The sequence below is a fragment of the Notamacropus eugenii genome, chromosome Y (assembly GCF_028372415.1).
Source record: "Notamacropus eugenii isolate mMacEug1 chromosome Y, mMacEug1.pri_v2, whole genome shotgun sequence".
Taxonomy (NCBI): domain Eukaryota; kingdom Metazoa; phylum Chordata; class Mammalia; order Diprotodontia; family Macropodidae; genus Notamacropus; species Notamacropus eugenii.
Window position 1 is genome coordinate 4275065 of NC_092880.1, and position 16853 is coordinate 4291917.

At 39.9% G+C, this 16853-nt stretch overlaps 1 protein-coding gene and 1 pseudogene across 1 annotated transcript; one reads left to right on the top strand and one right to left on the bottom strand.

The window, feature by feature from the left end:
• Nucleotides 1-6450: 6450 nt before the first annotated feature.
• LOC140516718 (olfactory receptor 5W2-like) lies at nucleotides 6451-15193 on the bottom strand (annotated as a pseudogene).
• Nucleotides 15194-15450: 257 nt separating this feature from the next.
• On the top strand, nucleotides 15451-16642 carry LOC140516720 (probable RNA polymerase II nuclear localization protein SLC7A6OS). The gene is given in 3 exon segments (XM_072627689.1): nucleotides 15451-15486; nucleotides 15642-16377; nucleotides 16380-16642. Coding segments are annotated over 3 exon segments (1035 nt in total).
• Nucleotides 16643-16853: the final 211 nt, after the last annotated feature.

A 16853-nucleotide genomic window follows, 5' to 3' on the forward strand; every position in this document is an offset into this window, starting at 1 on the left:
TATCTATCTAAAACCTTCAGCAAGCATTATATGCAATGGGGATAAGCTAGATGCATTCCCAATAAGATCAGGGGTGAAACAAGGTTGTCCATTATCACCACTATTATTTAATATGGTACTAGAAATGTTAGCTGTAGCAATTAGACAAGATAAAGATATCCAAGGAATTAAAATAGCCAAAGAAGAAACTAAGTTATCACTCTTTGCAGATGATATGATGATTTACCTAGAGAATCCCAGAGATTCAAGTAAAAAATTACTAGAATTAATAAACAACTTTGGCAAAGTTGCAGGGTACAAAATACACCCACACAAATCTTCTGCATTCCTATATATTAGCAACAAAGTCCAACAGCAAGAGATAGAAAGAGAAATCCCATTTAAAGTTAGGGTAGACAGTATAAAATACTTAGGAGTCCACCTGCCAAAACAAACCCAGGGATTATATGAACACAATTACAAGACACTTTTTGCACAAATAAAGTCAGATTTAAGTAAGTGGAAAAACATTAGTTGCTCATGGGTAGGCCGTGCTAATATAATAAAAATGACAATTCTACCCAAATTAATATACTTATTTAGTGCCATACCAATTAAACTATCAGACAATTACTTTCTAGAGCTGGACAAAATAATATCAAAATTCATTTGGAAAAACAAAAGGTCCAGAATATCAAAGGGACTAATGAAAAGAAATGCTTGAGAAGGTGGCCTAGCGCTACCAGACCTCAAACTGTACTATAAAGCAGCAATTATCCAAACCACTTGGTATTGGCTAAGAAACAGAGAGGTAGACAAGTGGAATAGACTTGGCACTCAAGATGCAGTAGGCAAGGAATATAGCAACCTTCTGTTTGATAAACCCAAGGACCCCAGCTTCTGGGATAAGAACTTATTGTTTGACAAAAATTGCTGGGAAAACTGGATAACAGTGTGGCGGAAATTAGGCATAGACCCATACCTGACACCGTACACAAGAATAAAGTCCAAATGGGTACATGATTTAGGTATAAAGATTGATACCATGAATAAACTGGAGAAGCAAGGAATAGTGTATTTATCAGATCTATGGAGAAGGGAAGAATTCTTTACTAAAGGAGAGATAGAATGCATTATGAAATGCAAAATGGATAACTTTGATTACATTAAACTGAGAAGTTTTTGCACAACCAAACCCAATGCAACCAAAATCCGGAGGGATGTAGTAAATTGGGAAAGAATTTTTACAGCTAAGCTCGGGGATAAAGGCCTCATTTCTAGAATATATAGAGAAGTGACTCAAATGTATAATCATACAAGTCATTCCCCAATTGATAAATGGTCAAAGGATATGAACAGGCAATTTTCAGAGGAAGAAATTAAAGCTATCTATAATCATATGAAAAAATGCTCTAAATCACTATTGGTTAGAGAGATGCAAATCAAAACAACTCTGAGGTACCACATCACACCTATAAGATTGGCAAACATGACAGAACAAGAAAATGATAAATGCTGGAGAGGATGTGGGAAAGTTGGAACACTAATTCATTGTTGGTGGAGCTGCGAGCGCATCCAGCCATTCTGGAGAGCAATTTGGAACTATGCCCAAAGGGCTACAAAAATGTGCATAACCTTTGACCCAGCAATATCGCTACTAGGACTATATCCCCAAGAGATCATAAAAATGGGAAAGGGTCCCACATGTACAAAAATATTTATAGCAGCACTCTATGTAGTTGCCAAAAACTGGAAGTCAAGGGGATGTCCATCAATTGGGGAATGGCTGAATAAATTATGGTATATGAATGTAATGGAGTACTATTGTGCCATAAGAAATGATGAACAAGAAGACTTCAGAGAGTCCTGGAAGGACTTATATGACCTGATGCTGAGTGAAAGGAGCAGAACCAGGAGAACTTTATGCACAGCAACAACCACAGTGTGTCAGAGTTTTTTCTGGTAGACTTAGATTTTTGTAATAACACAAGAACTTCTTACCAAAAAAAAAAAAAATCCCAATGGAGGATCTCAAGGCAAAATGCCTGCCATACTCAGAGAGAGAAATATGGAAGTCACTCGCATATTGTAGCAGATCATGTTTGTGTATGTGTATGTGTTTGTGTATCATGTTCTGATTTGTTATACGATTTCTTTCATTTATCTTAGTCTGACTACATAGCATGACTATAGTGAAAATATACTCAATAGGAAAGTATATGTAGAATCTATACAGAATTGTATGCAGTCGTGGGGAGGGAGGGGCGTAGTGGGGAGTAGGTGGGGAGGGATAAAATCGCAATTGTATGACAGTGATTGTTAAACCTTACAAAATAAAAAAAAAATAACAACAAATGTGGCTACCTCCATGGCTATTTACCAACACTGATGAAGAGCCCAGTTATATGTTTAGTCACTCAACAATATATTTTCTGTGTAAAAAATTTATATATAAAGATTTCAGTGGACATATTATTATTAATGAATACTTGATACAAAGTACATGGAATCTCAGGCATTCATTGTTGTGTGGGACATTGTTGGTTATCCAGGATAACGCTCTTGTGTCAAGAATGCCAGGATATGTTATTAATTCCTGGAAAATAATTTCTTCTCTCCTATAATTGAGATCCAATTCGTGTGTGGAAACAATTTTATTGCATATAACACTCACTGGACTGATGACATCTTTAAGATCTGTGCTTTAACTCATACTTCATGGAGGAGAAATACTTTATACTGATCCATTTGTATTCTCAGACCGAACAATTGGTTTTTAATGGTGTGCAATTGTCAAATGGATGATTGAAGGAGAGTGCTAAATTTGTGGACCAAAAATATAGTAAAACTATCTGGTTTCAATAGGGATAAAACTTAAAACCTTGGAATATATTCTATCTTTGTTTATTAAGTTGAATTAAGTAGCTTGTATTGTCATGAGACTTTAAATATGAAAATATTCCATTGCCACTGAATTATTTTATTTTTAAATAGCTTTGGACTGAGAATGTCCATGGAACAGAAAGGCTAAAATAATTTTTACATTACACCAAATTTTTACTGTTTTTCATTTGGAGTTAAAATTGCTTCACTTCGACATAGGGGAACAAGAGAAGGGAACTTAAAAATAAGACCAAAAGCAAGAAATTAACTCTTAATTTTGAATGAATAATTTAGATAACAGCGTCTCATGGCATCTGATGTTAATTGAGGCAGTGCAATAGAGTGGAAAGAGTGGTTGGTTTGTCTTCCATAGACGTGGATTTGGATGCTGGCCCCAACATTGCTATTTCTTTTCCTCTCATTTCAGTTATGATATCTGAGTTTCAGCTGCCTTCTCTGTAAAGTAGGCATGATAATATTACCCCATGTTTCTTAATGAGGAAAATACTGTTGGAAATATAAAAGTATGAAAGTATTGTGTTATGTTGTGTGTCCTGATTCATAATGTATATTTGCTAGCATTGAGTTTGAGGTAGTTCAGTGAAATCTTAATTTGGCTAGGGATGACTTCCCGTTTGCCATCAACCACGTTTCTAATCTGTCTTATAATAGATTTCCACAAGTTACAAAGTGGGATCCACTGTTATCATAAAATATGTGTGGGAGACATAGGAGGGGAGATGGGGTGAGAAAGAAAGAAGAGATTTTGAATAGAGATTTGCATAGATATTTATGTCCATCAACATTCTATTCGACTCAATTTACGATCTTTAAGGAGAATCAGTAGTACCCCTCCCCGACTTCTTTCCCTGCTTTGGGTAGCCTCAAAAGAGACTAATAGTTATTAGATAAGATAATTTCCCAAATGTCAAATTCCAAATTTCTTTAATGTTCTTTTCAATTCTCTCACAAGCACACACAAATTATGAATAATATATGTCTCAATCCAAACTTACATATACGTATAATTATACTGTGTAATTCAATACATGTAAATAGATAAGTCCTACGTATATGAATATACAACATCTGTACATATGCATACAATACATAAGCAATGAATTGTGTATAAAAATGCATATGTGTACATATAAACTGTTTCTATATGTATGTATAAATTTTATGCATATACATACCTGTATGCATGAATTGCTCGTTTTTAATCCAAACTTATTGGTATCTAATTCACACATATGAACATATACATATTCGTGTATATTATATATGTGTGTATACACAGTTGTTTGATTTAATGCACATGCATATATGCTTCATATCCATGTGTGTATATATTTATGCATAAATGTAAGCTCGCATATAAACACACATAAATGAGGCACCCAGAACCATACGAAGACAGATTTGGAATCAAAAAGGAAGGTTTTAAAACCTATTTGAGTCTGTTAATTGTGGAAATATGAAATCAATTATGAAGCTGAAGAATGATCATTTGTGCAGGTCCAAGGCTTGACATTAAAGGTCTAATTTCATTCAAGATATACCACAAGTCATTTCCAATACATCTGATGAGGTGAAGTTATTGTTGATTTCCCACATATGTAGCTTTGTATGCACCATTCTTTTTTATGTTCATTGTCCTTCCTAAGACCTACACAATAGTTTCATACGTTATTTCTTATTAATTTATCACAAGATTATTCTCTCCTCTTTCCCTTCCCCAGAAACCTAATGTCGTGCCTTGTAGCAATACATTAATAAGAGAGAACAATGATGAAAAGTAGCTTATCCAAAAAATCACCATATTAACTAAGTGTGATAACACATACCTGATTTTGCTACTTCAAAACTTTACCTCAATCTCTTTGATTTCTGCATCTCTAAGAGGAGGTTAGACTAGATGACCTTGCATATTTCCCTGCTAAAAATATGATCCCACTAAAATTTAATCTCATCTTGCATGGCCAATTGAATTTATTATAATCCTATCATATGTGAAGTATCTGTGACATTGCATTTGATTTTATTGTGTTATATATATACCACATTCAATAGCAACACATTTATTGGATTTCTTATAATCTTGCTTCTGATCTCATCATTCCACTGAAGCTGCTCTCTCCCAAATTATTAATGATTTCTTAGTTGAGAAATACACCGATCTTTATTCAATCCTCATTCTCTCTGACCTCTCTGCCGCCTTTGACAACGTTGATCACTCTCTCCTCCTTAGTACTTTCTTCTCTCTAGTTTTGTAGTTTACCACCTTCTCCTTGTTTACCTCCCACCTATGTGATTATTCCTTCTTTACCTCTTTCACTGCATTCTCCTTCAAATCACACCCTCTAAATATAGTTATATCTCATGGTTCTGTCCTGGGCTTTCTTCTCTTTTCTCACTATGCTATTTCACTTCTATCTTACAATTATGTACCTTTTGCATCCTAAAATCGTGTTTTATTAATCTCAATAACCCAGAAGCAATTATTCCTCCTCTAAGATAATGCCTTTTTAATATAATAATCACTCCAAATATTCCTTATTACAAATGACATAAAGGTACCTTCCCCTAATGTAGGATATATATGTGCATATATGCGTGTACATATGTATGTGTACACAGAAAGCAATGATGAGAGGGATAGAAATATTCCACTGGAATGCATACTTTTAACACATGTTGATTTGACTTTAGGAGCTCCAAGAGAGATTTTGGAAATTTCAGGCAACAATATAATCATAGAGAGTCACAACAAGGCATTTAAATTTGCAAAACTCTATATATTAGATCATTTGAAAATCAAAACACAGACATATTGCAGATAAAGTTCAGTTCTCTTGGTGATGAACACCTGGGTAAAAGTCTGATCATTACAACATATTTGGCTGTGTGACCGGGGAAATTCCTCTGTGATCTGAATTGGTAAAAAGAATAATTCTTTACCAGCACCTTCTTACACAAGTGAAATCAAATATCTGGGTAAAGTAACAATAATTTTAAGATATAGGAAATAAAGCCACAATCATCATATAAGGTGTTGTGTCTCAAGGAGTGATTTGTTGGTATATGAGACACTGATAAATGTAGAACATTCTGTCATTTTAAACTGAAGGTAAAGATATAATCTGTGATTCATAGTCCTATTTTCTAAAAAATCTCACTTACTCATATCTTTCACGTATGTGAAATAATATAAATAAAACATACATTCATATGTGTATATGTACATGCATATATGTGTTTATATGTGGTTTTTTGTATGAGTATATTTTGTGTGTATGTATATACACACATTCATTTGGAAATTTTTACTTTCCAAGGAATATTTGACATCTAGGTAGTTATCAATAATCCTATAGAATATATTATTGTTTAGGTATAGATTGGACCAGCTGAACTCTGAGGTTCCTTTAACATTTTGAGATTCAGTGTTTGTATATTGATATGTTAATATTGTCACTTCAATAAGACTTCAAGCAGTTCAATTGGCTTAGTGTATCTTTAATGAATTGAATTGGACTCTCAGATACCCAGTCTCCCACTACAGCGTCCAAATCATTAAGAATACATTTAATTTTTCAGTTTTCCCAGAACTCCTTTCACATCTTTGTTTCTGAAAACTATAGATTAAGGGGTTTAACATGGCAATGGCAAGGGTATAAAACAAGGAAGTCATTTTGTCTTGATCTAGTGAATAAGCAGAACTTGGCCTGAAGTACATAAAAAGGAGAGTTCCCTGGAAGATTGTGACAGCAGTTAAGTGAGAAGTACAGGTTTAAAATGTTTTGCATCGGCCCTCAGTGGAGCGGATCTTAAACACAGAGAGGATAATATAACAATAAGAAATGAGGACTGCTGAAATGCTGACCATTTCAATAAAGCCATAGACAATGAAGATCACCAGCTCACTGATATGGGTATCAGAACAAGAGATTAATAGAAGAGGAGGAATACCACAGGAAAAAATTAGTAATCTCATTGGACCTGCAGAAACTCAGTGTGAAGATTAAAGTAGTATGGACCACAGCATCCACCATCGCCACCATGTAGACACCAACCATCAATAAGTAGCAGACCTGGCTAGACATATTTACTGTATAAAGCAAAGGGTTGCTTGTTTCCATGTAGCGATCAAAGTCCATTACTGCTAGCAATAAGGACTCACAATCTGTAAAGTAGCAGAAGACATAGAATTGCAGAGCACAACCAATGAAGGAAATTGATTTGTCTTTGGCAAAGAAGTCCACCAGCATTTTGAGGCCAATAGCTGTGGAGTAGCAGGGGTCAGAGAAGGACATACGGCTAAGGAAGAAATACATAGGTAAATGGAGTTGTGGGTTTATCCTGATTAAGATGATCATCCCAAGATTTGCTACAATAATAACTAAATAAATGAGGAGAAAGGGAACAAAAAAGACCACCTTTACCTCTGGAGCACTGATAATTCCCAAGAGGATGAACTCGGTGGGGATGGAGTAATTCTCATTTCGGTTTTTTTCTCTCCTCTGTTTCTGTGAACAGGACAGAGGCAAGTGGAGGAATTATATTTTCCCTCTTTTTAAAGCTAATGAGAACAGGGTTTTCGGACTGGTTCTCATCAGTAAGAAGGAGACAAATAGTCCCTGCACACTATATGTTAATGCCAAAGAAAGATATGGAACTTCATCTTGTCCAGACGAGGTACTCACAAGCAGAGAAGAAGGATGTGAAGATATAAAGATGCCTCACAATTTTATAGTTCTTTAAAGCTTAAAAAATTCCTTAGCACAAATGGATGAGTAGTGAAATGCAAAAATGAGTATTTCAAATTTTTCTCTGTGAAAAAAAAAGTTTAGATTTAGTGGATATTTTTCTATGATCAAACAATTAATAAGTATAGATGAAGATCTTTATATAAGCTTTCCTGAAACAATTCTGAGAAATATCAACAGTATTATTTCATAATCTTCCTCCCTAAAGCATAAGAACCTCAGGTGTTACAGTCTCCAACTAATGGAACTGATGCATATTTAAGCATTACTAAACTTGAATTCAAGAAGATTTGAACTGAAATTTTGCGTCAGACACGTATTAATTATGTGACCATGATCAAATACCCAAACACTTCTCAGCCTCACTTTCCTCAGTGATAAAATGGGGGCCTTAACTCAATAAAATTTTATTAAGGAACTACTGCGTGTCAGGAAATGTGATAATCATTGGGGATACATCTCCAGGCGTAAATAGTGTCTATTCTCAAGGAACACACAGTCAAATAAGACAACATACACATCTTCACACACATGTATTTATGTATTTATGCATGATATCCTCAAGGGAAATGTACATGTATTAAAGAGAACTGAGAGCTTCCTGTCGCATAATGTGGGATATTAGCTACGAATTGTATCGACAAAGAATCTGGGAGGCAAAGCTAATTAGAGAAAGAAATCCAGGATTGAGAAAATGCCAAATAAATGTCCACTCAGAAATAGAGTTCTCTGTGAGTCACAGCAAGTGTTTTAATAAGTTTTCTAATTTTATTCTCAAAATCCCTAAGAACAGGATGGTATTATTTTCTCTTTTTATATAAAGAAGTTGAGGCAGACAGAGTTTAAATGATGTAGTCAGGATAACAGAGTTTGTATCTTAAATGAAATGTAAACTCCTCCAATCTTTCTCACTCTGGGTGTAGTACTCTACTCTCTGTTCCAACTATCTTTCTCTAAGGAAGTAAGGGAGATTATAGTATAAATAGACTGGAAAAGTAAAAAGGGAGCAAATACATGGAGGGATTTAAAAGCTAAGCAGATTTTACTTTTAAGCGTTGTTGTAATAGAAAGCCACTGAAGTTTATTGAGTGGGCTTGGGCGGTGACATGGTCAGATCTACTCTTTAGGAAGAGCAACCTGATAGCTCATTGAAGGATGGAGGAGATTTAAAAGTGATTGAATGACACAAGGAGACTACCCACAGGGCTACTACAATAATGCTGGTTAGAAGTGTTTAGTGTTTGCACCAAAGAGTTGAAAATTTCAAATGAGAACAGGGGTTGTAGAGAAGATATGTCCCATAAGAAAAATTGATGGAACTTTGCAACTGAAGGGACATTCTCTCTCTCTCTCTCTCTCTCTCTCTCTCTCTCTCTCTCTCTCTCTCTCTCTCTCTCTCTCTCTCAGTGTGTGTGTGTGTATTTGTGTGTGTGTGTGTGTGTTTGTGTGTGTGTGTAAGAGAGGGGACGCGATAAGAATGACACCAAAGATTCCAAATTTTGGTGATTAGAAAGTTGCTAGTACCCTCAAAAATAAAGATGACAGAATCAGAAGGCTAGATTGAGGTACAACTAAAATCTTCCAAGAAAATCCCAACAAAACAAAATGTTGTCAATCTCAGATGAAATTAGTTATATTCAGTTTTGTCCAAGTGCCCAAAAAGTTTCAGCCTCAGTTTAATTTAACAAGATTTTCTTTCTTGCTGTGTGTATCGTGAAAGGTCATGTCTCATAATGGGTAGAACTACCCTAAAGAACTACTCTTAGAATCATGAACTCTTCCCTCTGAGTGTATCACTAAGGACTAAGGACAATTAAAAACACCATTCTGAGCCTCAGGTTGTTCAAATGTAAAAGGAAGGAATAAATCATACATGCATATTGTGCACAAAGATTTCTCATCAGGCTGAAAAGAAAATACTCACATTAAGTTTTTTGCAAATTTCATTAAAATCTGTTTCTATTCATTAAATTTGACAGATATTTGTCAAATATTAGATGCATGACAAGATGCATGGTTACTTGATGTGTATTTTACTGGTCTTGGAGTTAAATAAATCTGTTGTCAGGTTCTACCTTTTTCTTCATATAGGCTGGTGTGATCCTTCCCACTCACAAAACTCAGAATTCTTCATAATGTAATAATTTGGAGAGCAAGTTCTGATCTTCAGTGAAACAGGGAAATTTCTCACTGAAAATTCCCTCTATTATGACACACATGTCTAGTCAATAAACACATAAATGAGCACTCCCAAATATTCTAGTTGCAATGCATTGATCCTTAATGCTTTAGTTTCCCTGGTGTTTTCAGATGAGTATAGAAGGTGCCTTTAGTCCTACATCCCTGAAACTTTCTTCTGTGTGTGTCCGCTAAGGATACTGGGAGCCTTGTAAAGCATCTGCATCCTTTTTCAGGATCAACTTTTTAAATACCTGAAGTTAGTACATTCGAGGTCACTGAAACTAAGGTTATATATTTTTTCTACTATCTGAGTGCATGAATGCCCGACAGAGTCCATCTGGAGATATGTAAGCATGTCTCTGCATCTCTACCATTTCTCAAATTCCATGATTCTTGGAGTTCGGTAACTCTTCCTGGGGTCAGGAAAGCCCACTTCCTGCTGGGGACAATTCTTTACTCCTTCGAAAAAATGCCAGGCAAATCTGTTCTTTTTTCGTTGCCACAATTTTGTGAATTTGCTAAACTGCACTTGGAGTCAAACGGCTGGACTTCCACGGCTCCTTCGCTGCTTTCTATGTGAGCTACGCCGGGCAAGTCACTCAGTTGTCAGAGCCTCAGTATTCTTTTGAGTGCGGGAGGGCTGTGCAGGTCACCAGCCTCACTTCTCCTTCACAGCCATATGAATCCAGTGAGCAGATATTCCTCAGGGTGACGGGAAATGACCTGGCATGCACTGGCAGACCTTGGCCTCTTTAGTCCAAGGTCTTTGCAGCAACTCACTTAGGGTGAGTCACCGTTCCATTCATTGCATAGGACTGTTTAAGAAGCAGCCAGGGCATGGCCCGTTTAATGAGGCCCAGAAAAAGAAAGACTTTAGTCTGGGAGGGAAACAGTCACAGTTACTCTTGGTAACCATTCTCAAGCTAGGAGGGTCCAGAAGATCCCTTAGGCAAGATCTCGTTGTATCCCCAGTTTCAGAGTGCAGTAGGTTTAAGGTTTGGGGAGAACAGAGCAGGTACTCACTGAATCTCCCAGGCTCCCAATACGTTTACCTGTAGAAGGAGGGAGCCACTCCTGGGATCTCTGAAAGGCTTTCTAGCTCTAGAGAGACCAGAGCATTATCGTTAGTGTCAAGGTTTGTTGGTGGTGAGTGGCCTCGGGCATGGCCAGAGCCAAGTGGACATGTTTGTGAGCAAACTTTGTGGGCATGATTTATGTTCAGAATCAAGAGATTGCGGGATACACCTTGGATTCCTTAGGCATTTAATTTTTACTTAATGTTTGTTCCTTACCTGGTCAGAAACCTCTCATTGGTGTTAACTTTTCAAGGCCACTCATGTAGTCAAGACTTCCAGTTGAAGATGTGACGCAGATCTCATGACTGACACAAACGTAGCATCCAGAAAGAAGTTGACTCAGCCCTTTATGGCTTTTAGCTCCTTCAGCTTCTTACCCTGTATTCATATCCTGACACCCTACATTCTGAAGGCTAAGAAATCTCAAATCCTCCTGATCCCTTCCTCCGGGTGTCCAATTTCTAGACTGTTGCCTGCCTTGAGTCCCCTTGCACTCACTCGGTTTCTCCCCTTCATATGCTGCTGCCCTTCATTCCTCTTGTTGATTCCATTGGCTCTCCCTCACAGGTCAGAACACTGCGAAGTCAAGGAACAGTGACACATCCTGACTGACGTGATTGTCCTCCCCCACATCCCTTCGTTCAAGTAAAGCCATGCTCAGATGCTTCTACCCTCCTCTGTGAGAGTCTTTGACTTGAAACGTAGATATTCGACCTGGAACAACCTTAGAAAGTGTTTTACTCAAGCATTCTTTCGCTTTTTTGTGTCTTGGTCACGTTTGCGTGTCTGGTGAAGTCCATGGACCCCAGATCCAGTCAATATCTTTTGTAATAATTGAAGGGAAGGCAAAGGTTCTTTTAGATCTTAGTGGAAAGAAAGATGCCTTCAAAAACCTGCACTTTCGGAATTCTGGAGCAGGAGAAGCCACAGAATGGAGCAGACGAGATTTCTGCTCCAGAGAGCCTGAAAACCTCTCGCAAAAGGTCCCTCATGCCCCGGACCCAGAGCAGAGCCCAACCCTGCCTCAGCGGTGCAGCGCCGAAAGGAGCAGATCCGAGCAGGCTTTAGGGACAGAATCTACAACAGCCGCCCAGGTCCCTCCACCCACAGGTGACAAGGGTCGGTGAGAGGGTCTCTTTGGCGGGTCGAGAGGGGAGTAGGGTGCCCCCATAACTCAGGCCCCCTTGGGAGGCAGCGGCGGAGTCGGGAGCAGACCAGGGCTCCCCAAGCAGGCAGGAGCCTGGATCCATTGTTGAAGTTCTCTGCACAAACCCCCTGAGGGAATGGAGCCCTTGGGGTGGTCCTGCCCTGACCTGAGCACCTGAACTTAATCTCACACTGAACAGCAGCACTGACCCCGCCCAAAGCCCTGAGGCTGGGAAGCAGCATTTGAATCTCAGACCCCAAATGCTGGCTGGGCGGATCTGGAGGCGAGGTGGGGGTGGAGAGGACACTCAGAAGTCAAATCACTAGCTGGGAAAAAGCCCAGAAAAGGGAAAAAAATAAGATTATAGAAGGTTACTTCCTTGGTGAACAAGCACTTCCTCCCTTCCTTTCTGATGAGGAAGAACAATGCTTACCATCAAGAAAAAACGCAGAAGTCAAGGCTTCTTTATCCCAGCCCACCCATGGGCTCAGGCCATGGAAGAGCTCAAAAAGGATTTTGAAAATCAAGTTAGAGAGGTGAAGGAAAAACTGGGAAGAGAATTGAATGATATGCAAGCAAAGCATGAAAAACAAGTAAACACCCTGCTAAAGGAGACCCAAAAAAATGCTGAAGAAAATAACACCTTGAAAAATAGGCTAACTCAATTGGCAAAAGAGGTTCAAAAAGCCAATGAGGAGAAGAATGCTTTCAAAAGCAGAATTAGCCAAATGGAAAAGAAGGTTCAAAAGCTCACTGAAGAAAATAATTCTTTCAAAATTAGAATGGAACAGATGGAGGCTAATGACTTTATGAGAAACCAAGAAATCACAAAACAAAACCAAAAAAATGAAATAATGGAAGATAATGTGAAATATCTCATTGGAAAAACAACTGACCTGGAGAATAGATCCAGGAGAGACAATTTAAAAATTATGGGCCTACCTGAAAGCCATGATCAAAAGAAGAGCCTAGACATCATCTTTCATGAAATTATCAAGGAAAACTGCCCTGAGATTCTAGAACCACAGGGCAAAATAAGTATTCAAGGAATCCACAGATCACCACCTGAAAGAGATCCAAAAAGAGAAACTCCTAGGAACATTGTGGCTAAATTCCAGAGTTCCCTGGTCAAGGAGAAAATATTGCAAGCAGCTAGAAAGAAACAATTCCAGTACTGTGGAAATACAATCAGGATAACACAAGACCTAGCAGCTTCCACATTAAGGGATCAAAGGGCGTGGAATATGATATTCCAGAAGTCAAAGGAACTAGGACTAAAACCAAGAATCACCTACCCAGCAAAACTGAGTATAATACTTTAGGGGAAAAATTGGTCTTTCAATGAAATAGAGGACTTTCAAGCATTCTTGATGAAAAGACCAGAGCTGAAAAGAAAATTTGACTTTCAAACACAAGAATGAAGAGAAGCATGAAAAAGTAAATAGCAAAGAGAAGTCATAAGGGACTTTACTAAAGTTGAACTGTTTACACTCCTACATGGAAAGACAATATTTGTAACTCTTGAAACTATTCAGTATCTGGATACTGGGTGGGATTACACACACACACACATGCACACGCACATGCACACACACATAGAGGCAGAGTGCACAGAGTGAATTGAAGAGGATGGGATCATATCTTAAAAAAATGAAATCAAGCAGTGAGAGAGAAATATATTGGGAGGGGAAAGGGAGAAATGGAATGGGGCAAATTATCTCTCATAAAAGAGGCAAGAAAAAGACTTATTAGTGGACGGAAAAAGAGGGGAGGTGAGAGAAAAACATGAAGTTCACTCTCATCACCTTCCACTAAAGGAAGGAGTAAAATGCACACTCATTTTGGTATGAAAACCTATCTTACAACACAGGAAAGTGGGGTATAAGGGGATAAGCAGGGTGGGGGTGATGATGGAAGGGAGGGCGGGGGGAGGAGGGAGCAATTTGAGGTCAACACTCATGGGGAGGGATAGGATCAAAAGAGAGTACAGAAGTAATGGGGGACAGGACAGGATGGAGGGAAATATAATTAGTTCTTACAGAGCACTACTATTATGGAAGTCATTTGCAAAACTACACAGATTTGGCCTATATTGAATTGCTTGCCTTCCAAAGGGAAGGGGTGGGGAGGGAGGGAGGGCAGATTGGCAGACAGGGGCAATTAGAACGCTCGGTGTTTTGGGGTGGGGGAGGGGACAAAAGGGGAGAAAATTTGGAACCCAAAATTTTGTGAAAATGAGTGTTAAAAGTTAAATAAATAAATAAATATAAAAAAACCCCCTGCACTTTCACAGACCCCATCAAATCCGTTTATGCACCCCGTGGCCATCTGGGAATCCAGGTTAGGAACTCCTGAGTGAATCCAGCCCTGGCGTTGCAATCAAAAGGAAAGCCAGGCTCTGACAACTGAACGCCTTGCCCACACGAGCTCAGAAAGAAAAGAGCGAATGTGGTGCCATATACGCCCACCCTTTGGACTCCCAGTCCAGTGGCGGAAGTCACCAAAGTGTGACGAAAAATACATCTGCTCAAGGAATAAAGAAGTATGCCCAGCAAGAAGGGGGCTTTCATGAACACATGGAGAGTAAGTCATCTGCAAGGATTGTGGCGTTTGAGAAATGGAATAGACGTAGTGATATGAGTCAACATCACGTGCTAGGCTGGAGAAATGAGATGTAGAGCAGAGCCTGGTTGTCCCCTGCCCACGGAGGCCTTCCCCTGCCTTGGTGGGTGGAGGCAAGGGCGGAACTAAGTAGGGGAGGCCTCCTTCAAAGGCCTCCACAGCTCTGGGGCAGTATCAGTTGCTTCCAGAGCTCTAACGGAAGAGTTCACATTCTCTGTCGTTCGCATTCTCTGTCCTGTCCTGAGTGGAAGCTCTGAGAAGGAAGGAATCAGAATCCTAAGAACACGGACTCAAGGGCCCTACTTGAAAATCTGAAGACAGAGCTCACTTGCTTGATGTGCTGGGGCTACTTCACTCACCCAGTGACTGTCCAATGTGGCCATAGCTTTTGTACAGTGTGTCTTCTCCAGTGCAGTGAGGGAGCCAATGAAAGCATGACTTGTCCGCAATGCCGAGGGCTTCTGAAAGTCAGTGACTTGGGACCCAACAGGAACAGGCAAAATCTGTCCCTCACTAGTCAAATGCTCCGATGTCATTTGCGCCAGAGTACGGTGAGTCTGACTAGTTGTGATCAAGACGAGGAAAAAGGGCAGTGCTGTGAGGAAAACCAGAGGGTCTTCACTGATTCCTGTTGTTAGTTCCAGAGCACAAGGATCACCAAGTGCTTCTCCTGGAAACAGCCACTGGCAAGGGCAAGGACAAGCTCCAGGAGGCTCTCACTGCCTTAGCGAACAAAAGAGAGGAGTTTGAAAGGGCTTTGGGCCAAGTGAGAGAGAGACCCTCCTTCAGCGGGATGAGGACACTGAGAGGCATTCCATTCTTTCTGAATGTGGGAAAATGCTGCAGTTCCTAAAGGATGAAGAATATCCGTCTTTGCAAAGACTGAAGGAGGAATCCAGACACAATCATGTCAAGCTGAAGGAGAACAAGGCCAAGCTGCCCCAACAGATCTATAATCTGCCACGAATGGCTTTCGAAGTCTAGGAGAAGAGTGCGAAGACCAGGAAGGCGGGTGTGGCGCCCATGGTGCCTCAGGTGAGATGGAAGTGCGGCGCGAGTCTCAACGAGTCCCTGATGCTGGCGTGTAAACAACTACAGATAGGGGCTTTGGAAGAGGGGGCAGAGGTGGCAGAGCCAGGGTCCCTCGAGGAGAACATCTTGAAGTTGGTGACAAAGGGGATCTCCCGGGATGACCCTGTTCAGAAGCATGCCAGAAAAGCCATGACCAGAGAGAAGGCCACCAGAGCCCTGACTCCTTCTCTGGAAAGCCATCCGAGAATGCGTTACGAACTCCTCACTGCAAAGCTGCTGACCTGGCAAGATGACCGCCATCGCCTGCTCTCCAAAAGCCAGGCCGCATATGAACAGGGAGAAGCAACCTTGCCAGCTGTGGGCTCTGCTGGCAGGGCTGACACAGACAAGCCAGACTCTGAGGCTGCCACACAAACTTCACAGAGAGGAGGCCCTAAAAAATTTCAACTCTGTCATATCATTCATGATGATGCTGTTCAGATAGAGACCCTCTCCATTCCTGCTACCTGCCCTGAGAAATCTCATCCACATGTGATCATTTCTAGTTCAGTCAGGGTGATCCGGGAGCTACAGGCCGTCTGCAAGGATGGAAAAGGAACAGAGCACCAAGACAAGGAAGAAGAAGACTATGATTATGACCTAAAGGACGTGGAGACGTCTGCGCCAGGATTGACTGAAAATAAACTGCTGGACAGTCCTACAGTCAGGAGTGCAAGCTGGAAGCAGATGATCAAGCAGAGGAAATTGAAGAAGATGATGATGAAGAAGAAGATGAAAACAATGAGGAAGAAGGAAGCAATGACCGAGAGAGCAGTGGAGGGTCTGATGAAGAATATGGCAGTTTGACTGATGAGGAAAGAAGTGTCATTAGACCAAGGAAATGGAACAAATATCCTTGTGATGTGCTCCAAGAGTTTGACTATGACGGCTCCCAGGACTTTGATTCTGACTGAGGATCACTGAAGCATTTGACACTTACCTGGAATGACGGTTTTGGTGGCTCTGCCCATACACGTCAGCCTCTTGGCTGCTGCTGCTATCCCTGCCTGTGCCCCTGCCTCTGCCGCAGAGTCTTGTCAATTACCTTGGAAGGGGAAAGGAGAAAAAATAAGCATGTGGGGATGTTCGGCTCTGTAGTCTAATTCTGGCCTCTAGACAATTTTC